At 39.2% G+C, this 25,393-nt stretch overlaps 2 protein-coding genes across 5 annotated transcripts in view; one reads left to right on the forward strand and one right to left on the reverse strand.

Annotated features, from left to right (window-relative positions):
* Nucleotides 1-12,863, forward strand: part of LOC136430987 (uncharacterized) — a 38,680-nt gene extending 25,817 nt beyond the window's left edge. The window contains exons 48-70 of one of the 4 annotated variants that reach the window (XM_066422158.1): nucleotides 6-98; nucleotides 348-489; nucleotides 807-982; nucleotides 1,428-1,535; nucleotides 2,475-2,672; nucleotides 3,142-3,333; nucleotides 3,620-3,744; nucleotides 4,143-4,229; nucleotides 4,486-4,621; nucleotides 4,910-5,011; nucleotides 5,333-5,701; nucleotides 6,402-6,464; nucleotides 6,731-6,850; nucleotides 7,158-7,256; nucleotides 7,719-7,801; nucleotides 8,134-8,227; nucleotides 9,775-9,822; nucleotides 9,987-10,181; nucleotides 10,449-10,552; nucleotides 10,765-10,851; nucleotides 11,227-11,365; nucleotides 11,762-11,881; nucleotides 12,177-12,863. In XM_066422158.1, the coding sequence (XP_066278255.1) occupies nucleotides 6-98; nucleotides 348-489; nucleotides 807-982; nucleotides 1,428-1,535; nucleotides 2,475-2,672; nucleotides 3,142-3,333; nucleotides 3,620-3,744; nucleotides 4,143-4,229; nucleotides 4,486-4,621; nucleotides 4,910-5,011; nucleotides 5,333-5,701; nucleotides 6,402-6,464; nucleotides 6,731-6,850; nucleotides 7,158-7,256; nucleotides 7,719-7,801; nucleotides 8,134-8,227; nucleotides 9,775-9,822; nucleotides 9,987-10,181; nucleotides 10,449-10,552; nucleotides 10,765-10,851; nucleotides 11,227-11,365; nucleotides 11,762-11,881; nucleotides 12,177-12,259 (2,963 nt within the window). In that variant the 3' untranslated portion in view covers nucleotides 12,260-12,863. Of the gene's footprint in view, nucleotides 1-5; nucleotides 99-347; nucleotides 490-806; nucleotides 983-1,427; nucleotides 1,536-2,474; nucleotides 2,673-3,141; nucleotides 3,334-3,619; nucleotides 3,745-4,142; nucleotides 4,230-4,485; nucleotides 4,622-4,909; nucleotides 5,012-5,332; nucleotides 5,702-6,401; nucleotides 6,465-6,730; nucleotides 6,851-7,154; nucleotides 7,257-7,718; nucleotides 7,802-8,133; nucleotides 8,228-9,774; nucleotides 9,823-9,986; nucleotides 10,182-10,448; nucleotides 10,553-10,764; nucleotides 10,852-11,226; nucleotides 11,366-11,761; nucleotides 11,882-12,176 lie in introns of all 4 variants that reach the window. The other 3 variants (XM_066422156.1, XM_066422157.1, XM_066422159.1) reach the window with 3 other exon arrangements.
* Nucleotides 12,864-14,805: 1,942 nt separating this feature from the next.
* The window catches only part of LOC136430988 (uncharacterized), a 31,727-nt gene continuing 21,139 nt past the window's right edge, over nucleotides 14,806-25,393 (reverse strand). Inside the window, exons 20-35 of the mRNA XM_066422160.1 lie at nucleotides 25,238-25,369; nucleotides 24,875-25,001; nucleotides 24,565-24,736; nucleotides 23,459-23,623; nucleotides 23,011-23,106; nucleotides 21,716-21,805; nucleotides 21,348-21,482; nucleotides 20,797-20,940; nucleotides 19,973-20,228; nucleotides 19,643-19,801; nucleotides 19,208-19,291; nucleotides 18,678-18,859; nucleotides 18,254-18,363; nucleotides 17,808-17,970; nucleotides 17,297-17,433; nucleotides 14,806-16,676 (exon numbers count right to left, since the gene is read on the reverse strand). Of these exons, the coding sequence (XP_066278257.1) occupies nucleotides 16,487-16,676; nucleotides 17,297-17,433; nucleotides 17,808-17,970; nucleotides 18,254-18,363; nucleotides 18,678-18,859; nucleotides 19,208-19,291; nucleotides 19,643-19,801; nucleotides 19,973-20,228; nucleotides 20,797-20,940; nucleotides 21,348-21,482; nucleotides 21,716-21,805; nucleotides 23,011-23,106; nucleotides 23,459-23,623; nucleotides 24,565-24,736; nucleotides 24,875-25,001; nucleotides 25,238-25,369 (2,342 nt within the window). The 3' untranslated portion in view covers nucleotides 14,806-16,486. The remainder of the gene's footprint in view (nucleotides 16,677-17,296; nucleotides 17,434-17,807; nucleotides 17,971-18,253; nucleotides 18,364-18,677; nucleotides 18,860-19,207; nucleotides 19,292-19,642; nucleotides 19,802-19,972; nucleotides 20,229-20,796; nucleotides 20,941-21,347; nucleotides 21,483-21,715; nucleotides 21,806-23,010; nucleotides 23,107-23,458; nucleotides 23,624-24,564; nucleotides 24,737-24,874; nucleotides 25,002-25,237; nucleotides 25,370-25,393) is intronic.

Raw genomic sequence — 25,393 nt, forward strand, 5'->3', positions numbered from 1 at the left:
CACAGAGCCAGACTCTGAGTATGTTGTGAGGCTGCGTGCATTCAACAGCATTGGGGATGGAGCACCCATCTATAGATCAGCCAACACACTGTCTGCAGGTACCAATGAATATGTTACAAACTGTTGTGTGTGAATGTCCAAGTCCAAATAATGGCTATTACATAAATGGCCTATCATATAAATGTAAACATACTTTTGTACCATACACAGTATTTATGTTGGTTCTGCTGGGACAATGAGCAACTGCAAATGCCTTGATTACAGTATGCAGTAACAACTCACATAGAAGTAGCTGCTCTTTCATTTTAATGCTGCCTCACATTCCGTGATGTTTTATGATTCTCCAGCAGCCCCTGACCAAACAGGTCCATTGATGCCTCCTGTTGGAGTGAAAGCTCGAGTCTTGGGACCCAACAAGATCCTGGTCTCCTGGACAGACCCCACTGCCAGGGACAGTCAGAGGGGAATGGATCAGTTCTACACAATAAGGTCAGTGGAGTGTTGCAATACCTCTGAGATGATATCCTTTCAGCAGGAACGTTCTAAGGACTATATATGGGCTTGTCATTGGCTGATCTCCTCCCTTGATTCAGTTATACTTGAGTCAGTAATGATTAACTCTTTGAAACACTTGCAGTTGAAGCAAAATAAAATAACTCATTCCATCAGTATTCAACTTCTTATTTCTTGAATTCTGTACATTCTCTAGCGAGTCCATACCTTTATAACATGTTCCAACTTTTTTTTTTTCATCAGTACCGTCCAGCTCTGGTTAAAATGATAAAATTGTGTACTTTATTTCTCAGATGGATGTCCTTTGGTGCTCCAGATAGGAAGATTTTCTACATAAACACCACTAGTACGGAGAGTCTTGTCACTGGTCTCAGACCATACACTCAGTATGAGTTTTCAGTGAAAGTTGTAGATGGCAGAAGAGAAAGTCTGTACAGCCTGTCAGTAGTCAACAGGACTGCACAGACCGGTAAGTAACCTGTTTAATATCATGGCTTCTTCTTAACTTATGTTTTGTATATTGACTTGTTTTTGTTGGATAACAAAAATGATGAACAAATTAGGAAGAGCAGGATTAACAAGATGAAAAAACAACAATTCAAAAGTCAAAAAGCAAGGAGCATGTTAAAATGACCACAGTCCTAGTTTTTCCCTGTCAAATATGTGTTGTACCACCATGCGAACCTACATTGTACCAGCAACCTTCTGTTCTAGATTATGGTTAATAGATTCTTTGAGCTCTAGGAGTGGCATTGTATTAACAGGCATCGTGACCATAAAAGACCCCCATTGATTTTCACCAAGACTCCTATAGATATATTCTACAGAAGAGGTTTTTCTAGGTGATTTTTCATCATGATAGTTTACTCGAACATTGCTTACTCACTTAATTGTGTCATGGTTCTATTCTACAGCCCCTGGCACCCCACCTCAAAATGTCACCGTAGAAGGGGTGGAGGGAAATCCAACTCAGATCATCATCACCTGGCTTCCCCCTGCAGAGCCCAATGGCATGATTACAGGTAAGACATCTGCAAAACCTACAGTCAACCAACATCTCTATCTTCAGTAATCTTACAGAAAACCCCTTTAACCATATAACTTTTTGTAACTTTTGCTGAAATGGAAAGGCTCCTTCAAGTAGCAAATTGTTCCTCAACTCGTGGTGAAAAAATGCTTAATGCTCTTCTATGGAAGTGTATAGAACATCAGCAATTTTTACACAGCAATGTTAATCAAAGTTATATGTATGGCTTGAGCCTGTTATCTAGAACTCTACAACTTATTCTGATTCCTAATTTATTTGTTCGTTTGTACGTTTTTGACGATACCCTTTAGTCTTATCACGACTAGTCTTACAGGGTTCATCATACATACAAATACAGACATACATGTATATACAGATTAAAAGGAACATGTATACATAATCCCAACAAGATATATACAGATTGTTTTTTTTTTTTACAAAACTTTATTCAGATAAACAAAAGATACAGTACAGAAACATGAAACAAAAGAACACAGTTGTACATACGCTAACAAATGAATATCTTGTGGCCACAATGAATTGAAAACAAGGTATAACGATTCCCATTTCTTATTATGTTTACCTATTTTGTTCCGTAATGTTGCAATATGTTTCTCTAATCTGTAAACATACTTGACAAAGGTAACAAATCTTTGGATGCATAGATTACATGAGTCACGGTTTTTATATATAAATATTTTTCCTAACAAGATGATAACATTTGAAATGATAGGTGTGTCGCTTGATAAGTCCCCCAACAAAACATTCAATCGGCTGTTAATGTCTAAGTAATGTCCCGTTGTAAAATTGTACCATGCTTGCACCTTTTTCCAAAAAGAAAGTACAATATGACAGTTCCAAAATAAATGTTTCGTTGTTTATATATACAGATTGTTAACTTAACTTACAGATAACTGGAATTTATGATTTTTAGGTTACCTTGTCCTGTACACCACTGATCCGAGGAAGTCTGTGTCAGAGTGGGGAGTACAGCCAGCACCTGACGTCAACAATCTGCAGTTCAAGGTTACAGGCTTGGAGCCGGGAACTAAATATTACTTCAGCATTCAGGCCAGGAATTCTGTAGGATACTCACCCTTGTCAACAACTGTGGAATTCCAGACTATAGACGGTGTTTATCATGCTTCTCTTTTTTTGTCTGATTATTGTTTGTTTGATATGTGGAAGCAAATATTAATTGACATTCCAAATTTTAAACATTATCCATGGAAATACATGATTGTATAAACTTGTAGATGGGGCCCTTTGTTGTAAACTGTCCCCAATGATAGGCAATTGCTCTCTGTGTTCTTCATGTAATCTGCCTGTAGTCTCCAAGCAAGTCTTTACACACTTGACGGATTTCTGCTGCATAAATCTTGGTATCATTGTAGCAGTACTAGTAAATAGTGTTGTTTCTTTTGATGATGACAAGTATAGTTTGGAGTCATTATCTGCTAGGATACTTTTCAGACCATATGAAAGTGTTTCCAATCATGTGACTCATCCTCAGCCTGTCATACTCAACTCATCACGTCTTTTACTACCAAAATAATCACATGTTTAAATATAAAGTTATAACCTTCCAACTCTGTCAACAGATGAGAAGTGGGCTGAAGAGGCCTCCTGCCGCCAGACAGAGAGTAGCCCGCCGTGCTCGGGCCATGGCGACTGTGTCGCTGGCTTCTGCCAGTGTCGCGCCCACGCTGACCACCCTGACTCCAGGTACTACGGGAAGTACTGTGAGTGTAACAACATGGGCTGTCCTTACAGTCGTGGTCTGAGGTGTGGGGGTAAGTTAACAACCTATTTGTTATTACAAAATCATCTCCTAGAAGATATGACTAACCATCCTCCACCTGCCCCAATCTTAAAGTCTCTATTTGTTTTTTCCTAACAGGTATTCCATTCCCAAGTGCTTAGTCTGCTTCCGTGTCTCACATTTTGTGTAATCAGTCCTCTGCTTTCACCTGTTCAACTGTATAACTGACTAATCCACCAGAAGTCTAGTAAATACAAACACAGCAAGTTGAATAGGAGTTTTAACTAGAGTTTGAGTGTGTGTTTTCCGTTGGACAGGTCATGGCTACTGCGACTGTCAGTTGGAACAAGGAGGGAACAGTTCCTGTGTGTGTGAGGCTGGATGGACTGGTGCTGACTGTGACTGTTCAACAGATCCAGATCCTTGCCGTACAAACAGTGGGGTATGTAAACTTAAGTGTAACACACATTAAAAGCTTCATTCCATTTACAACCTCAGTGACTTCAGCACCATGGACATTGTAGGTCTTGTCTACATTTATTTCTGTATTCTTATGTGTATATGAAGCTCATGCACATGGAATCACATTCATCTTTTTAACAACAGTTCCTGAGATATAAAACCATAACTTCCTGTACCTCGCTTAACTTTACTCTAACAAAAATAATATGTATGGAGCGATGGCCTTCGTTTTAGTTAATATGCCCACAAAAAGGATATGGGACTACAACATTTTACTGCCAACTATATCCTCACAGATCTCACAACTTTTTGTCACGAATTTTTGTCTAAGGAGTAATGTTGATGAATTCCTAGTCCCAATTAACTTTCTTATTGCAGGTTCTATGTAACAACCACGGTGTGTGTTCCTGTGGAGTATGTCAGTGTGAGGAGCCCTACACAGGACCTACGTGTGAAGACTGCGCGGTAATTTTTTAACAATTTTACTCATTTGCCATCAGGGCAGATCTGACAGAAACAAAAAAACAGACATTTCCTAAGTAATAGTAGGTTGTATGAAAAATTGTAAAAAAGGTATGAAACCACCATCTTGGCCAATGTTGCAGTTGTGACAATTGTGTTTAGTTCTTCAGACTTCTCCATTCCAATTAATTCATACATAGTTATCCTGATGATGAAAGATGTGAAATGCTGATCTATTGTGTCGTCTTATGATGTGTAGACCTGTCAAGGCAGCTGTACTCAGCTGCGAGGCTGTGCAGAGTGTGTGGCTAACAACCGTGTGGAATGTGACACCAACTGTCGCAGCACCACAGTGTCTTACATGGACGAGCTTCCCCAGGGACCACTTCCTGCAGGTGAGTACCACAAGGTCTACAGAAGGAACTAGATATTAGACATTCTCAGGAAACCTCCTCTTTTTTATTATTCTTCATCAATGCTGTTTTCATTATGATATTAGCATGCAATGGTCAGACTAGTACTAAGTACAGAGTTCTAGGCCACATTTAAGATTGTGGGATTGAATCCCAGCCTACCTGTTAAACTACTGCATCTTTCATATTTTCATTGAGCAATTGATATTAAGTGCTTTACTCAATGAGTGTGTACACGTGTAACACAGAATACACTTTTTTCTCCTACAGGGAAATGGAAATTGTGTGAATTTGTGGACCCAGAAAAGAACCTTCCTTTTGTCTTCTCGTATGATCCTGACTCCGATAACATTGTCTTACACGTCAGACTAGGTAAGTTTAGGGCAACATTCAGACCTGGGTATGTTTGACTGTTGATTTCATACAGTGTCATCGTCCACACCATTTGTAAGAAATAGCAGTAATGTTTTGCAGCATGACATTGCATTCCATTATATGGAAACAATGCCTTGAAAAAAGAGGTAGCAATAACTTAAAGATATTGTACAAAAAACAACATTGTGAGCAGAACTTAGTCATCATTATAATGATATGTATGCAACTTACTGGTGTGCTAAATTGCTGCACAGAAGCACCAATAGAGTGCTGAGTGCTAAGGTTGATTTTGAAATTGACTGCATACATTTTTCATAGTTGGCATCATGCCTAGTTCCACAACACCAAAGTCAGCCACCATCAGGCCAGAGCCTGACCAGCAGACCACCACAGCAACAGAACCAGAGGGAACAGTGTCACCCGCCACCAAGACACGTCCGCAAACCACCCTTCGACCAACCAGGATCTCCCGTCTACTGCCGTGCTGTGTCCTGTCTGCTGACGAGAGGTGCCAGGACAAGTGCGGACGGGTCCTGCTGACGGCCACCAACAACCAGCAGATCCTGAGAAACCTCATCTCCGCCTGTGGCATCCCCAGCGTGACCGACCCGCTGTGGAGCTGCTTCTTACAGGCCAGCTCTACGGACAGAGAGGAGGAACTGCCACCCACGCCACAGCCACTGCCAGGTACCAACTCAGTTGTCAAGCTTTTATCTGCCTTTTCCACTTTTTACTACTTACTGCCACCCACGCCACAGCCACTGCCAGGTACCAACTCAGTTGTCAAGCTTTTATCTGCCTTTTCCACTTTTTACTACTAACTGCCACCCACGCCACAGCCACTGCCAGGTACCAACCCAGTTGTCAAGCTTTTATCTGCCTTTTCCACTTTTTACTACTAACTGCCACCCACGCCACAGCCACTGCCAGGTACCAACCCAGTTGTCAAGCTTTTATCTGCCTTTTCCACTTTTTACTACTAACTGCCACCCACGCCACAGCCACTGCCAGGTACCAACTCAGTTGTCAAGCTTTTATCTGCCTTTTCCACTTTTTACTACTAACTGCCACCCACGCCACAGCCACTGCCAGGTACCAACTCAGTTGTCAAGCTTTTATCTGCCTTTTCCACTTTTTACTACTAACTGATGGATGACATAGTTGCTGACAGTAGCTAGACAAGAACATGACAGCAGAACTTACCTTTGACATGATGCTGCTTGATTGAATTTTGGGCACATTACAAACTCATTTCAATCTCTCAGTCAATACAAGTAATGTCAAGGGTTACATAAATGGTTTCCCCAACTAACGTGGATCTCTGCTTGATAGCATTGGTGAGTTTTTCCACTGAATAAGGAAAACATAACTTTGCTATTGTTAACAGAGAGAACAGCAACAACTGGAAGATTATATCCTGCCTCCACCAGTACCAAACAGCCTACAACAAGTATGACATTTTTAGAATTTCTGTTTCACTGATTGATTTTAACTTAAAGGTTTTTTATCTTTTATCATGTCTATTGACAGTGAGTTAGAAATAAGCTCTGGTCTATTATCCCATTCTGCACAAGAGGGTAGCTTTAATAGTTTTAGATATTACAAAGTATCATAATGATTATAAAAGTCTGCTGTTCAATACAGAATGTTATCGTATGACAGTTCCATGTCCTTTACACTGTTATGAGAACTTCATGATTTACCTGCACATTTTAGTTAGAGAGGAGGATGCAGAAACAACAGTTCCTCCCACAACAACACTCCTTCCCGCTACAACAGTGGTACCAACAACAACAGTGCCAACAACAGTTCCTACAACAGTTCCTACAACAACAGGTGAAAGCATGGTCAGATTTAGAGTTTGGGTTACACTTTGAACATGTTGAACAGCTGATATTGACAAATCTTATCACAAACCTGGTACTTTTTGTGGTGCAGTATGTTAGCCCCAGCTTCAAAATTTACAACGTCATAGACAACAAAGAATTAGAAAAATGTTGATGCTTATGCCCAATGCCATTAGATTCACTAGATGACAGTGAAAATTTTGATATTGCAAGTTGGTAGTGTTCAACAAATGCCTTGATGCTCCATATCTAGTGCATAACATGCCTTTTATTTGTTTCATTTGCCTTTAAAGAAGTGAAGGTACCAGAGAGGAACTGTGAAGATGAAATTTGTCCAGTTACATGGTGTTCCTACCCCTACCAGCCTCCAGGGACATGCTGTCCTATATGTAAAGGTACATCTCTTACAACCCATCACACTCTATCATTTATGTATTACTAAAGAATTCATAAAACATTAAGGCTACCCCTTAGTTCTAGTGATTGGACATTTTGTTTCCATTTTTCAATGATGATATTAGATACGAGAGACAATTATGTTAGAAGATTTGATAGGTACAGAATTGATGTGACTCACATATAATGCTAGTTTCAATGACTATCCAGTGCTTTGACCCAACAACTGTTGGCAAAAGGTTTAAAAAGTCAAGGCTGCTATGGATAATACCTGGTACATATCTGATATCTAAGTACTTCATTTAACCTCTGTGAAAATGGAGGTGTTGTAATCAGTTGGTGTGTTTGTTTGTTTGTCTTGGTGTGCGTCCACACTTATGGGAATATTGCAGAGTGGCAGCCTGCCAGGATGTAAGGTGGAAATGGTGTAATAGGATACTTGTTCCTTTTTGTTCCTACAGATTGTGCCTATGAAGGCAGGTTTGTGGAGAATGGGGACATCTTTGTCCTGGAGAACGATGTCTGCACCATTTGTTTGTGTGCAGTAAGTCACTCTGACATTGGCTCTGCATGCTAACATTCAAACCTTCTCTCGACCAGAAATTAACAAAGCTTCCGTGTGTGAGAAATGTTTTTGTATGTGTCCTATACAATGACTCGTAACATAGGATTATGAGATTATACATTGTTTGTATGATATATCTGCATGTACGTACTTTGTGTTCTTTTATATGTGTATCAAGTTAAATCGAAAAGACAAATCCTCATCAAGTAGCACTGTAATTGGTCGGAATAATGAGGGGCCAAGCTGTTATAATTGTTTTGACCTGCGCCCCTTGATATTTCACTATTCATACATGTTACTCTTTAACACAGCTTGGTTGGGTTGACTGCAGCCCTGCCTTCTGTCAAGAGTTGTCCTGTAATAAAACTATCGTGCCTCCTGGAAAGTGCTGTCCTGTTTGTGAAGGTAACATAATCTACGTATGATTCTTAAGAAAATGATGAATACATGTATGTAACCTTACAAGAATGCAAGAAAGATACACCGAAGAAAGAGAAAAGGACCTTTTCTCTTTCTTCAGTGTATCTTTCTTGCATTCTTGTAAGTACATGTATTCAAGGACAAATTTAAACAGAAATGAACTTTAAATTAGTGACTCACATTAACAAGGACAAATTTAAACAGAAAACTAGAGTTCCACGACCTCATACCTTCGCCAAATGATTTTAACCATTGTGACTGACGTATTAGGAGTGTTTCTCATCAATTATAAATCAGACCAGTTGATTGTCTTAAAATATGATATGTCCAAAGTATAAGCTTAACAAAATATGACCTTAAGAAGGTTATGCTAATATTGATCATCAATTATGCAAATGAGGCCCTTATTAGCATAATTTGATTCAACGATGTTCACATTCACATAACTTCCCGATGCCACAAAAAAAGGATTAAATGCATAAAATTTCCGTCATTTACCAGTATGGAATTATAGTAGTTTCTCATTTAAGTATGCAAATTAGGCCCACATTTGCATATTTCCTATCTTCAACATTCCTCTCTTCCTCAGTTACAATTTGAATAGTCACATCATGGCACAAAGCAGATTTTTAAAGTTGCCTCATTAATTATGCAAATTAGCATCTGATTTGCATAATTATTGTCCAATCATTCTAAGCATCACACAAGCTATCTACATACTAAAAATCATGACCATCCATCAAGGCCATCTTAAGTTATAGTATTTTCTCATTAATTATGCAAATGAGGTCTTCATTTGCATAGTTCATATCAATCAATATTTCTCTCTTCCTCAGTTACATATGTCACATGTTTCAGAGTCCTATCATGGAATTTGGCGGATGTATAAACTTTCCTAATTAATTATGCAAATTAGATACTGATTTGCATAAAAAGTATCTAATCATGTCCATCATCACTCAAGCTATCTACTTACCAAAAATCATTGCCATCCATCAAGCCCTTCTTGAGTTATTCCCTTTCAAAGTCAGATGCAAAACCTGCTCCTGCAGTTCCAAAAAAGCCGCTAGGGGGCCCAAACCCATACCACTTACTCTCTGTCCAAAGAGCTATATACCACTCAAAAATCAGTTCCATGGCATGTCCAGAACACGAGATATCAAAACAGGAAGTTCCGCTGCAGTACCGTAACAAGCCGCTAGGGGACCCAAAATCTAATCATTTCCAAGTCTCATCAAGACCTACCCACCTACCAAATATCAAGACAATCCATCCAAGCCTTCTCGAGTTATCCTGTACATTACATACACACATACATACATACAAACGCTACCCTCTGCATAACCTTCTTGGCGAAGGTAATGAACTTTAAATTAGTGTATTGCTTTAGTGAAATGCATGTAACCTTGTGTATAGTTGCTAAGAACAGTTGTATAACCTTCTAGCAACTACAAGTATGTCCTTGCCATATCTTTTGAAGAAATGTCTTTCTTAAATGCAACTTGAATCTTCCAACTTTGTGAACATTTCAGATGACTATATTCTACTAAGAGGACTGCCTGACTATTCACCAACATCAGGTTAGTATGATGGTGGCATTTCTGATAACTTTAAAGAATGTATTGTTGAGGATAGGAAAGTCTTAGGAACCTAACACAAGGGCAACTTGAATATCAAATTTCAGTGTTTTGCTGAGTTTCTAAAGAGATGAGGATGTTAAAATGTGCCCATTCTTGTTTAAAAGAGGTTGACATCTATGGGGAGGAGTTTGACAACTGCCGTCCCATCTATGGCCCTATTTGTTCTGGCCATGGAACATGCGTCAACGGAGCATGTCAGTGTGAGTCTATCCCAGAAGAACCTGAGAAGTTGTACTATGGGCCACACTGTGAGTGCAACAACTTTGACTGTGACACACATGAGGGACAGATATGTGATGGTGAGTGCTTACTTATATCGCAATGGAAATTATCCAAGAAAGCAAACATTTATGATTTAGTATATGATAACAGTTATTTGAATCATTTATCATAGATGCTTTCCTATCAAATCTCCTGTCACCTGAACTTGAATGTGCTCTTCTACTGAGGCCTTAAACATATCTGCATAAAGTATCTAATGTTAATGCTGTCCAGAAGAACATAATGCTGTATATTAAGTAGATATTATAACTACAAGCATCAGAATTTTGGGCATGTACTTGCAGGCCATGGTCAGTGTGAGTGCAGCTCCTGTCTGTGTGATGTGGGGTGGGAGGGGTCAGCCTGCAACTGTTCTGTAGCCGTGGAGCCCTGTACTGCACTGAACGGGGTAGGTGTACATCTTTTTGTATATAGACTAAGAAATGATGATAGTGGTCTCTACTTTGGACTGATACAGCACAAGTACATGTATGAGCCAGATGGTGTTTAGCCAAAGTTGTCTGCTTAGAGCAGTGTAGATTCATTAATGTATTACTGCATATCAATAAACAAATCAAGAATATACTTAATGTGTTAAAGTGGTGTCTGACTTTTTTCCAGCAACTGTGCAACCGACACGGGGTGTGCGAGTGTGGTGCCTGTCAATGTGAGGATGGGTACACAGGACCCACGTGTGAAGAATGCACGGTAATATGTTCGGTTACAAACTAAGTAGAACCCATTACAGAAGGGCTTGGTTATAATAATTCTATTCTTGACACATATGCACTTGCATGCACATTGTAATACAGGGCAATTATAACATAGAGATTTGTGTCAATTACACCATATGACAGTTAAAAGGTTGTGATTTGCTCTCTTTTCAAACTTAGAATAGATTGATAAAATTATGGTTTTTCTTAGTACTCGAATCTGTTCCGACTAGTAGGGTTGAACTCTTCAGTGGGCCCTGAATTGCTCTCACATTCCCATTATATTATCAGACTAAATGAGACATTTTAAAACTTTCCAATTGAGTTATGTACATGATATTTTGTTTTTTACTCATAATATTTACTACAGAACTGCCCAGAGCTGCAGTGTGAAGACTTTGAGACCTGTGTAGACTGCATGTACTGGGAGCTGACCAGTGGCTGCACCGAGGACTGCAACAACTTTGAGAGCCCTGTTATCATGGTAGACAAATTGAACATCACTGAAGGTAACATGTTAAAATTTTACCCTTACGCCACACCAATTTAATTTCTTGGACTAACAGATTTTTTTTCTAATTTTAGCAAAAAGAATCATCATGAAAACAGAAGGCTGGGGTGAAAACTTGCACCTGACCCTGTTCCCTCCCTGAAATTGTGTGCACCAAAGTACAAACTTTCCTCTGAGATTCAGTTTTCCTGTTGATTTTCCAATCTAGCATATATTTAAAAATTCTGTTAACCACGAAATTAAAATGGTGTGGCCTTAGTTAATTAATTCAAAATAATTGTCATACACACATGTAACAGGTAACAGGATAAACCAGATACTCTATTTACTCTTACTGTACTGAATACATGTATGTGTGTAACGACTTTTCTCACTATTTGACATTGTTCTGTAGAACTAAAGGCAGGAAGAAAACAGTGCCAGTACATTGCAGAAGACCTGTTGGATGAATGCTATGCAAACTACACTTATGGGTACAACGAAGAAGGAATCATAGACATACACATCCCATCAGGTAGGGACAGCAATTTGTTTTCTTTTGTTTAGCTGGTAAAGTGCATAAAGGTACATTGTATAATGCACTTGTCTCATAAAGTAGGTACATTATTTGCTTAAGACTTTATTCTGCATTTAATTTCAGTGTAATTTGTAAAATAGGTCATGAGTATGTGATGCAGAGTTACAACCTTAAATACATTTACCCACCACTTGCCATACTTTTACTACTACATTTTTGTATTTCATAGAGCATGCATGTGATGTTTCTAGACTTGAATCAGGGGATAAAACATTTTTTTAATGTATTTCAGCTGTAACATGTGACTACCCAGACTATAGTAACTATGACTGGGACTTTGATGAAGAGGATTTGCCTGATTTTGAATACAAGTGAGAAAAGTCCTAGGCTTGTGTCCTGTAAACTTAACTCAATCAACTTGCAGAGGATGACCTGTTCTACGTCAACATTAGAATTATGAAAAACGAATTCAATACCATTTAATCTTCCAAAGTACTTTCCTTTCCATACTTTGCTTGATGTATTTTGAAAATTATGATCTTATTCAGTCCTTTGATATTAATTTGCCGATTGTCATCAAACATGTTTTTTGGGTGTTTTTAGCTTAAGAGTGAGACATTGAAAGTACATGTATGCTGCACACCACTCTTTTATTGGTGTTGTCCTAGCAGTTATTTCAGAAAAAAATGTATGATGTATGTAATGTATAATGTTACTGAAATGAGCACTTAAGAAAATTAGATTGCTATGGTTGATTTGTTAAAGTGAGTAAAACAGTGTTAATAAACTGTCATACTATTGACTTTATGTTGTAATTCAAATCTCTTTAACTTAGTTTTTGTATGATGAATTTGCCAGGTTGTCCAGTGAAAGAAAGTAGTACTAAAGATTCATGACACAGGGATTAGTAACCTTTACCATGATGACAGTCATTATTTGTTATCCTACTACATGACAATAAAGGTTTTCTGTATATCTAGACCTGTCGTTCAATTCACTTCTGAGTCATCATATACTAACACTCAGTAACAGTTTTTGAACTATTTTATCAATTTTTTTGCTCATACTTTATTCACATACTAATATATCTATTTGTTTATCAATAGACTATCAGTCCAATTAATAATCTGTTACTTCGTTTGTTAATCAAAATTTATTGATTCATAATTTTCTCATTAGTGGTCTTTGATTTAGAAATAATGAAGTAAAGTAACAAAAGAGTTACTTTCAATCAAGCTACATAACATATCATTATGATTTTAAGTTCAGTTTATTGATTCTTGGCAAATGTTTACAATAAAGCAATGCATAATGTATAATAATGATTTATAATATACAGAACAAAACCAAATGGTACCAATATAACAGAATATATAAAAACTGAGCAAATATGCACATGCAACATGTTGGTTGCAAACAAACAAGGACCTGCCTTGTCTGCACATGAGTAGTATTTACAATTGGCTTATCTGTTAAAAATGAATGGTTATATTTGTTACGTACCTTATACAAAGCAGAAAGAGCTGTTCTAATGCACATTGGTAAAGGTATCTTCAACATGAAGACCCGCTGAGTTACTGTTGAACTTAAGTGTATTGAAGATCATTATTTAGAATTTACCATAGACTAAATCTTGTAACGTTACATGCTGTGTGACATCACTGATTTATGTATATGTCACAGTAGAGATGGCGATTCAGGACAATCGGCGATTGTCCTAGGACAGATCGCGATCGCTGTTTGTCCTAGGACAGACTGCAATCGCGATCTGTCCTAGGACAATCGCCGATTCTACTAGTAGAGATTGCGATCGCAATCTGTCCTAGGACAAATGGCGATTCTACTTGGACAAGCTTGCGATCGCGATCTGTCCTAGGACAATCGCCGATTCTACTGGTAGAGATTGCGATCGCAATCTGTCCTAGGACAAACGGCGATTCTACTTGCCTGGACAAATTCTGATTAGATGGAAATGCTTTAGAAAATAGAATGAAACATTGCACAACATTTCAATCAGGTTTAGCATACTAGCTACATTTCATAATTATCAACTATTTTAGGTGAATTACTTCATATTTCATAATGGATGAATGAGTATGTTTTCTGATAAAGAAATTTCTGATAAAGTTGAGTGACAAAATTTTGATAATGTGTGAAAGATGTCAGTTGGAAGAAGGTGATCCAACAATGTTTCAGTATGCAAAATTTGAGGTGTCAAGATATTACTCAACAGTTTCACACCTATTGAATTCAAAACCATAGGAGAACAATAACAATTGTAAAGTGATAAAACAGGTGTCAAAATATCAATCTCAGAATTTGTAAATACTAAATAAAATCATGGATTATACAAGATATTGCTGTTTCCTTTATCTTAGCATCATTAAGTTTGGATCGCCGTTTGTCCTAGGACAGATTGCGATCGCAATCTCTACTAGTAGAATCGGCGATTGTCCTAGGACAGATCGCGATCGCAAACTTGTCCAAGTAGAATCGCTGTTTGTCCTAGGACAGATTGCGATCGCAATCTCTACTAGTAGAATCGGTGATTGTCCTAGGACAGATCACGATCGCCGTTTGTCCTAGGACAGATTGCAATTGCAATCTCTACTAGTAGGATCGGCGATTGTCCTAGGACAGATCGCGATCGCAGTCTGTCCTAGGACAAACGGCGATCGCGATCTGTCCTAGGACAATCGCCGATTGTCCTGAATCGCCATCTCTACTGTGACATATACATCTATATAGGAGTGTACCCATTCCACATTCATATTGCAATGACTGCATTTTTTAACTTTCAAAGGAACTGCTTATGCAACTTGAACTGTAACTCAAATAAGGAACATAAATTCAATTATTTTCCACAGATGAACAAAACAGAATGTTGAACACAACACATAGAATGTACAGGCAACAACAACTAAATGTCTCCTTACTCTTAATTTAAACGTGTTTCATGAAAACAACATATCATGTAGTAGTAATATAATAGTTGCTGCTTTGTAACAGCAACATCTTGTCCCCAATAAGTATTTCATAACATACAAAATATTATTACTATTATGTACTAAATACTGGCAGTAATGATGGCAAATTCAATCCTACTAGTACTCTTATTGCTACTGATACATAATACATGAATATGATGTTTAAGGCACAAGTTTCATATAAATATAAGACACTAGGCACAGCTCTCTACTGACTGGTTGAATGTTCACAATGAATCAGTGAAATGTAACGTAGAATAGATATCAAAATAGCCAAAATGGAAGATAGATGCCAAGATGCTCCAATAGTCAAAAGATCTGGTATGCCCGAAATGAGCCAGATACAGATCCCATTGCATATACATGTATGAATTGATATTACATCAATGATGTTTTCCCAGGCAATAGAAAATAGAACAGGGACTTGTATATCCCTATTTTACAGGACATGGAAATCCTTTGATTTCTTTTGACCACAGGAACAAGATTCAACCTCTCTTCTATCAAAAAATAGTTCTGCATTTACATTTACCAGATCATGTTGAGAAAATGTTAAAGGTACAGTGTTGTACCATAATAAGTATGTTAGTTTTTATTCCATCCATATCTTGTCTTGCTATTTGAAAGTTGAAATGTACTCACCGTAACATGGGTCTGATCAGACGTACATGTATTACTCAGATCTATAAAGTGTACAATGTTATATGATTTCATACTTACATACATGTCCACATTTTCGTAGACATTCATCATAGTAAGGCACTGTGTGATTTGTAATTAACATACACTGCATCTATACCTCACACCAGTGCAAATAAACGACACATTACCATACTGTACTAATTCAAAGATTGTTTCAGTTGAGCCTAAAGAAGGCAACCTACCATGATTGTACTACTCTACTTTTGCATGGCACATACAGATTTGCAACTGCAGACGTTTCTTTCTTCCAATAGAACATATAAGCTATGCTTCCATGGTAAGTATCATTAATACTTGTGTTGTACACAAAGCCTTTGTTGGTAAAGACTAATCTATTGCCTCTTGGAAGCACTTTCTAAATATCAAAAAAATCTTATTACACATCTTATGTTGTCTACACAGGAAAGTTCTTCCCTTACCTTAAGGGTAGAAATATCCTCAAAATGCTACATTTTGCGGAAGATTTGTGAAGACAGTTTACAAGGCACATTTGAACTTGTACCTCTTGCTACCTGTATACCTCATACTACATATTATATTTTCATATACAAGACATGTTCTTAACAAAGGCACATGCTGTGAGAAGTTTGGGACTACCTTAATTCCCTTATGATTGAGAAGTTGTTATGGAAAATTCAGAGAGTCAATGAGACCTTTAATGTAAAACCTGTCTCCTAGATCTTTGATCTGTAAGTCAGCTTTGTTGAAAGAGATAACGATCTCCAGTCTTTATATTTACAGTGGATTTGTTTGGGATATTTTACATGACTACATGTACTACATATATTTTATACCTCATTGGGAGTAGTATTCATTTGAAACATGGCAGCCTAGTGATATTGCATGACAATCTCTTTGCAAATATCTTTGCTGTGTTTTATTTTACCCTTTACTCCTCAACAAACCAAGCATGTCACCACAAGGAGTTAGTTCTTCCGTTGGGGATGTTGACGTAGACAGCTGGCTGCTGCATCAAGACGTGATCGTCGGGGGTCAGGTCGCTGGAGGTACGGGACAAGATGGCCTCCATCTCGGCCACCAGCTCGGAGAATGTCGGACGATCTTCGGGCTCTGATGACCAGCAGCGCAGCATGGTCTGATACCTGCAGGGATTATGGAACAGGCAGCTCACTTCTCAGTTTCCTTCTTTATCAAAAACAATACATGCCATTATACTGCTACAAGCAGAGAAATCTTGTGTATGACTGGTATGTAGAAAAGGTTACACTCAGCTATCAACATCAGGAATCAATTTAGATTATGGAAAATTATGGAAAAGAAACATGAAAACTTTCAAAGTCAGATTCAGATGTAATGAATGGAACACTGTACGTTAACCTCCCTGCTGTCTATCCCCATAGTAACCAATACAACTTTTGTGTCAAATAGTTATCTTAGCAGGCTGAAGTTGTACATGTACATGTACATGTATCTTACTTTGAGGATCAGTCATCAATCTAAATTCATGCTTGAGATCGTCCTCTTCCCTGCAGAGTGCAGACTTCTCTTGCTACAGTACAGATACAGCAGTTGTGCACAAAAAGCACCCACAGCAGGGAGATTGTCAAAATTGACTTGTCCTTGGTGCTGAACGACCACTTTTTAACAACATCTTTGTGACCAATTGCATAGGCTTGTTGTGCAGAACAGCAGTCTAAAGTTCATATTAGAGGGGGTGTTTTGATTATTGTGAAGAAGCCATTTAAGTGCCACCTGTACTTACAGTGCTTCCTGGCAGTGCCTGGGTTTGCGCAGTCTGCGGCCCTGCAGCAGGTACTCTGTCACGTCCATGTTGTCCACATCAGGGTACGGGATGACACCTCGTGTCCAGATCTCCCACAAGACCACTCCATATGACCACTGGGCAAAAACACAGCATTAACTTATATCAGTGCAAAGGAAGCAAAACGTTGGTTTCGGTCTCAGAGAGGTACAAACTTAAGGCAGAACTGTACATTTTTGTCTGTCGTAAGAGTTGAATTAAGACAAGTGTTTCTTTCCTCCATGAACAGTTCAGTTTTCTGGATTGGTTTATTTACCTTTCTAATCAGCATAGTTGTTGGCACAAACTCAGCGTACTTGATAATATGCATGATAAGATCAGTAAAAATTCCATCTGAAGTTAGGGCACATCTTAACATAGGGCATATAGACACGACAAATGGAAACCATTTTGTTTACAATATACGTGTAGCCACTGAACACAGTACATCATATCATATTATTGTACTAACCACATCAGTTTTAGTGGAATAGATCCCCTCAGTCAGGCTCTCGATGGCCATCCATTTGACGGGGAGCTTGGCTCGCTTGTCCCCACTGCTGTAGTACTCGCGCTCATAAATGTCACGGGACAGGCCAAAGTCTGCCACTTTTACTGTCAGGTAGTCATCCAACCTGCTCAGTAGGGATAAGTTTCATATTTAGGACAAAAGTTGTGAATATGTTGAAAAAAAGTGCCATGCTTGCATTGTGTGATCATAAATGTCCTACCAGGGGAGAAAATACAGAAATTTTTTTTCTTCAAAATGAAATCTTAGAAGATTTAAATCTAAAAAATACAATGTTATTAGAGAAAAATGTCTTTATGTCTCATACAAATCAAATGAAAAGCAATGCTGTAATATAGATCTTAAATTACATCAGATTTTTAACACAGAGGATCTAGAGAGTTACTTACATGCAGTTCCTTGCCGCCAAATCTCGATGTACAAACTTCAGGTCGCTTAGGTACGCCATTCCCCGGGCGATGTCTCGACCAAACGTGAGCAGGTCACGTCGGGTTAGGGTCTGTCAGAAATAAGGGTTGCAATAAGTGGCTGTGTACTCCACAAAACTTTAGGACTTTATCCCAGTTCTTTTTGTGTATACATGTGTCAAGATAAAGTTAGATATCAGTGTTCATCTTGTTCTCTTAAAGACATGCTTTGTTTGTCAACAATTATGTGGCTACTTTCTGTGTTTGTCAACAATTATGTGGCTGCATTCTGTGTTTGTCAACGATTATGTGGCTACTTTCTGTGTTTGTCAACAATTATTTGGCTGCTTTCTATGTTTATCAACAGTTATAAGGTAACATATCTCTTTCGTTACAACCCTCCCACCTTGTCTGGGTCCCTGAGGAAGGTGGCCAGGTCGCCGTGTGCCATGAAGGGCAGGATGACCAGAGGGGGCTCGTCCACTGCCATGCACACCCCGATCAGGGTCAGCACGTTGGGGTGGTTAAAATCCTTCATCATGATCCCCTCCCCCAGGAATGCCTCCAGCTCGTCGGAGTTAGATGCATCTGTTGGATACAGGAATTAAGTAGTTAGACGTCTATGTTGGGATAAAAAAGAGTAGGACACTATATTCCAAAAACATGCAGTTGGGTACATTTCTTTGCATACAGGTATCAGCTAGTGAAAAGCTGTTATCAACTTGTAAATGATACATTTTGTTCAAAGATCATTTTTTTCATGTCTCCACATTATCTATGACTGTCAGAGGTTTTCAACTATCTCAGTCTTTTCGATTTGCCATCTGGGTGACAGCCATAAGACCTCAAAGCTTCATACTCTGAATGAATGTAGGCAGGCTGATACAATCCTTCTGTTCTGTAACAGCAAATTTAGGGATTTCCTGACCAACATACGTTTGAGTGTCTTGACTGCTACGTCCATCTCATCCTTCCCTTCACCTGACTTCAGTTTCCCCTTGAAGACTAGACCAAAAAACCCTGCCAGGAGAGGCAAATTGCATGTAAGCTTAGCAGTTATAAAGAATATTCAAGATATATATTGTTATCCTGACAATGTTAACATGGTATTGATAACATACTATTGACATATAACAAGGCAGGAAATTTATACTTAATGCTACACATTAGTGTCAGCATCAGGAGACCACAACACAATAAGATTATGGTTTTATTAGGTGCTATTATTGATACTATCAATCATTACAAAGTATATAAACCATACCATTTCTTAGCTTGATATTAACTTTAAACTTTTGACACATTAACAGCACCAGTTGGACTACACATCCCCAAACCACAGATTTTTCAAATCCCAAAGACAAGCCATACCCTTGCCAATGACAGCCTCCAAGAACACCCTCTCCCTGTCAATGAGGATGTCCTGTAGAAACAGGGGGATGGTCTCCTCCAGTTCCAAGGGGGTGCTTGGGGATGCAGCAAATGCTCCTTCTGGGACGTACTCATTTGCTTGGGTTCCTTCTAGGCCACCTGCACATGTGAGGTTTTCGTGCACCTATTAGTTCAATGCTATCTTATACCCTTACTGTAATGTTACATTCAGTATAAAGTTTGACCAAACTAAGGAGATCGGATAAGAAATATGTTCAATGGATCATCAAGACAGAAAATCTACAGTAACTTGACAAAACCACACTGCACCTTGCTGTTGCCGAGAGTATGTTGTGGTCACATGACCATTCATCTCAATCTCATTGGCCAGCGCCATGGCCTCGTCCATGCGAGGCTGCTTATCCCGGCACCTCATGCCGAGCAGCGTGAAGACGAGCACGGCAGTCACCAGCAGCATGGCCCCCAGCACAGCAGCCACCCAGTAGTACTCGGACAGCCAGGCCAGGATAGCCGACTCACCACTGTGGGCAGAGGTGGCCTCACAGCTGCAGGGCTTTTCTGGGGACTGGGAGCGGATTGAGACAGTTAGAATGACTTAGTACACAGAGACGAAATTAAGGACTGTACTAGATGAATACAGATTTACTGACATGGCAAATAACCATCAATTCTACATTGATTAAGGTTAGACACCCAGGTAATAAGATATGCCAAATGACATTTACTCTAAAGCAACTGGATAAAATTCTGAAAGTCAAAAGTCAAAATCTTATCCAGTTGATTGAGTACTAGTAACTGTCATTTGGCGTAACCATCAATTCTGTCTGTGCACCAAAGACTGTCAGAGTTGATCTGTCCTTGGTGCTGAACGACCACTTTTTAACAACATCTCTGTTACCAATATAAGAACTAGATCCATATTGCATAGGCCTGTTGCACAGAGCTACAGCCTAAAAGTGCACATTAGGGTGGGTGTTTTGCATATTGTGAAGAAGCAATTCAAATGGAATTAATTCAATGGCATCACAGATATTTCTTCCTATGATCTTGAGAATGCCCATACCTTAATACTGTAACATGGCAAAGACAAGTCACAATTTTCCATTATTCTCAGTGAAGGCACAGAAACACACCTGACATAGGCAGGTCGTACAAGAGATGTGTAAGTCGATGGTCAGGTACTCGTTGTACCCCACAGGCTGTACGGTTACCGTGGACACCTCCGGTGCAGACAGACATGTCGAAGGGTCCACCTCTGCTGTGATTGTAAATGTGACCTGGAGCACACAGGAGGGAGGGGGAATGACTAATCTATTTCCTGCTGAGTCACAGAATTTCGCTCAACATAACAATTATATTCTTTCCTGGAAAAGGAAGCAAAGGGGAAAAAGTCAAATTATATAAAATAGGATTGATATGATTCTTATGTACATCATAGCTGTATAGCATGTTTGTGAGGTCACACCATCCATATCAAGCAAAACAATCTATTCAATCAATCAATTAATGACTGTAACAGTCACTACATTCTTATGCCTTGCCTGTAGTCAGAATCAAAATCCGGCCAGAAATTATAATTATTTTGTACAGCTTTACTTTCAAGTAAGTCGATTAAAGGAACTCTTTGCAAGATGAACATAAACAGTGCTTCTAACTCAATAATTCATAAGCAGAACTGGCTTACTGTCTCTCCCAGTAAGACAGGGTGGCACTCCGAGGAGGCAGTGCTGTTGGGCTGATGGGGACATTTGGCAGTGATTGACAGGTCCACTCCTGGTGGTACACTCTTGGTGAGAAGGCGAATCCTGGAGGTCAGCTCCTGAGATGGTTACAACAAAATAAATGTTATTGTACATTGAATTTTATGCTATTTTCATATATTTGTGTAAATTGTTACACAGATACAATTACTAGCATGAAAGATCCCTGGAAGTGTCTGTCAGTTTTTATCATGTGTCTATGCTCTTGTCTTTATACCCCAATACCCCAAGCAACCTGAAGAGAAAGTATACAAATCATTGTAAATGGTCATGAAACATTTATGTAACTTGCCTCATATGCATCGCTAACTAGGTCAAGAAGGTTGGATGAATCGTTGGCCAGCAGCTTTGCAGTAGAGCCCTCTAGCAGCTGACTGAGTTCCTGCAGTAGGAAAACAAAGTGCTTTTTTTATTTGCTGCTATCTTGATACACACAGGAAAAAGTTGATTATCCTGCTACATCAAACTACACTACACAGCAATTAAACAAAAACTCTACAATACAGCAGAAAACTCATTACCACACCTGTCACCAAGTGGGCAACACCTGAGAGATATACACCCACACATACAGCTAGAATAACTTTCAAAGAACACATCAAACAGCCTCTTTTGACCTTTGTGTGCCAAGAAAGAAGTCACGACAGCTAAACACTCAGGTAAGGACTTCAGTATCTGTATATCTGGTATAACCACCCTTCCAACGTAACTCACCAGCTTCGCAGGCACGCGGCACGGCAGCAGTTGACTATATTACACTGAATGGCCTGTCACACCTAGTCTTTGCACATCTGACTGCAAGCATTCTTTAAAGCTATTTAGTGAGGATGTTTTAAAGTGGGACTTAACAATGTGAAGTCTACCTTCCAATTTGATGTTAGAATTTCCACTTAGATGAAGGTATCAAAATATTGACCATATATATGCTTTCGTGCACAAGTTTCTACTTCATATCACTGGCTTCAAATGGTGTGCTTAGGAAATGCGAAATGGTCTGAAACGGAAATACTTGTCATTTTGTTTGTTAGCTGTTTGGGGAAAGTAGTTTGATAGGAGCATAAAAACAATAGAAACTTATTAGCTTTTGACCTACAAAATCTGACACAAGAATAGAGACCGGGTAGACATGCACCCGGTCTGACAGTGAGGTCAGATTGCCTGTAGTTTCGTATCACTATGCAAACCCAAAGGGTTGTTAGAAGGTTACAGCTGACACTCACTGTCTATCTATGCTGCAAGGTAAAGGTAATTTTGCTTACTTCAGTAGCAAATCTTGTGTTTTTGAAGAGCAGGTGAATTACATTTTTACCCTGTAAGTCTCATGACCGTCACTAGAGTGTCGTGGGAGGTATACAGCATGTTTTTTCAAGTCTCTTGATGGTCACCAAAGTGGGGGGGTGTCGTGGGAATCTCTAGATTGAATATTATTATTATTAAGTACTACTCTGTTGACGGTGATTTTTGCTGCCTCTCTGGGTCAGAAAGGAATCTGGCAAATAATCTAAAAGGCCAGAGTTACAAAGGGTTATGATGATTGTCTTGTAGGACCATCTGGTCCTCCCTATAGTAAGCTTTACTGTAACTGACCTCATAGATGTGCAGACTCCTCTGTGTGACAGCGAAGATGCTCATGGTGTTGTGTTCTTCCAGCAGCCCCTTCAGCTGGGCAACTGAGGGGAAATCCTGGGGATACAAATAACAAAGAACTGTTTGTTAATATACACTCCCAGGCATGCACATTTCAGGCTGCAATTTATCTAATGAAATGTTATTCCTATGGAACCCCCAGAGGGAGGTGCAACTGGCACATGTTTCTTAGAGCATACAAACAAAATGAAATGGTAAAGATAACTTGATGATCATAACCTGGCTAATGAACTTAGCAAGTATCAAAGTTCCAATTGTCAAACACAATCATAGTTTGATTTTTTTTCCATTCACTTAAAACACAATCTCTCTGAAGGAGATTCAGGGGCCAAAATACAGAGAGGGCCATCTTTTTGCCTCAGTTTAGCCAAGATATTGTGACTCTGACCTGGTCGACTGCATCCTTTAGGAAGTTTCCGTCTGGCCCGACATGACATCGCCCATCGTTTGGTGTGACCAGCCCAGCTAGTTTCCCATCTCCTGCATAGTGGAACCCTGCATCTGTGGCTACCAGGAGGAGCCTTGTAGCCTGCTTTCTCCACCCTATTGGTCCCTGAGGACAGAAAAAGATGTTTGGATCAAGGGTGTAAACCATCATTATCTTAGCTTGAGAGATGATGTTCTTTGTGAAATGTCCTATTAGTTTGACTGGGTTATATTTCAATCAAAACTAGATATCATTTATTATAAAAGATCTGACTTGAGAGCCATCCTGGTTAGGCTAAATTTTTACTGAAATTGTTTCCCCCTTACCATACAAGAGCAGGCCTAAACCTAATAATATGATAATATGAACTTTATTAGCAAAATTGCAGACATTCACAGCCTGAATTACTATGCCGATTTACATCAACAGTTTAAAGTTAAAAGACTCCTATCCTAAGATCTACTAGTATCTTAAAAACACTTACAATATTCAAGCGACAGCTATGGTAAAATGCATGGTGCAACGAAGATACAACGAAGACAAATGTAATCAGCAATATTATTGGATTATCCTGGTGTGATCTACTCACTACATTTGAAATACTTGGGCACTGATGATTAGACTTGATATGTGGACATGGAATAAGGCTTGCAATTGAGACACACATATCTAATGAGAACAAATAGTGGTCACATAACAGATAAAACAATTGACATCAATTGTCTATGAGCAGTTAATGAACTGAACAGGTATCAGGCTTTGTCAAATAGTCATTTCTACAGAGTCTGATTGTACAGCGATGTTGCTTGGTACAGGAAAAACCTATTCACAAATTGGGCTAGATAATTTTGTTACAAGAACAATGGTCATGAAATATGATACATGTATAATGCAATAATTGTCTTGTTAAGTTAAATACTACAAGGGAATGACACTCTGAGGTTGCTACCTGCAAATCAAATGAATGACATCATAATGAACGATACCACTTGAGATTTGGGGTCCTTCTTGTCCAATTACAAATGCACAGAGGATGTTGGTCCATCCTTTCACATTTAAAGGTTTACCTGGCACACGGTGGCCTGCAGCATCCCATCCAGGACACCCTCGGGGAGGTCAGCATTGCTGGAGTTCTTCTGAAATCTGACCACCTCGCCCAGACGGTCAGTCTGGTTGGTCAGCGGCAGGACGTTCTTAAAGATGTACGGCCCGACACAGCCTGCACAGGGCTCCTCCAGTCTGGGGAGGGAGACATAACATCTAGTTTGAAAAAAGCTATTCAGCAATACAAGAGAAACTTTAGTCTCAAACATGAAAAACGTTCAGGGTGTCAGGAGTGGGAGTTAAATGCTGTGAAATATTTCACAACATACTTACTTGTAAACCATCTGGCCTTTCTTCTTGTCAAAGTAGAATGCAGTGAATGCAAAGGGATCCACTGGTTTCTCCACAAATGCTCCAAGGCCGAGGCGGAAGCTCTCAGTCTTCTCGGATAACTTGCGGGCTGTGGGGCGACAAAAAAAGGACACTTTTAGACGGATCTATCTTCTTCCAAAAGTCTTCTTAATCTTAATGTTTTTAATTATTTTTCTACCATGATGCCTGAGAACATATTTGGTATGTGAGTTGTGACAGCCAATGATTATCAGCGTTATCTCTGTTATACTGTCTAGATGTCCAATCCCTGATAATACAGCTTCTATACAAGGACAATTGATAGAAGCCATGGCTCAAACTTACCCAGATGCTTGCCCAGCTTGGTCAGCTCATCTCTGAACTCCTGCATGGACTTGGACATGTCTAACAGGTAGTACAGGTCGATGGGGTAGTCTTCTAGTCGCCTCACCTGAAGATCAAATGACACTGGACTCCCTGTGGGTGACATGGAGAAGGACT

Source organism: Branchiostoma lanceolatum, chromosome 3 (assembly GCF_035083965.1).
Source record: "Branchiostoma lanceolatum isolate klBraLanc5 chromosome 3, klBraLanc5.hap2, whole genome shotgun sequence".
Classification (NCBI taxonomy): domain Eukaryota; kingdom Metazoa; phylum Chordata; class Leptocardii; order Amphioxiformes; family Branchiostomatidae; genus Branchiostoma; species Branchiostoma lanceolatum.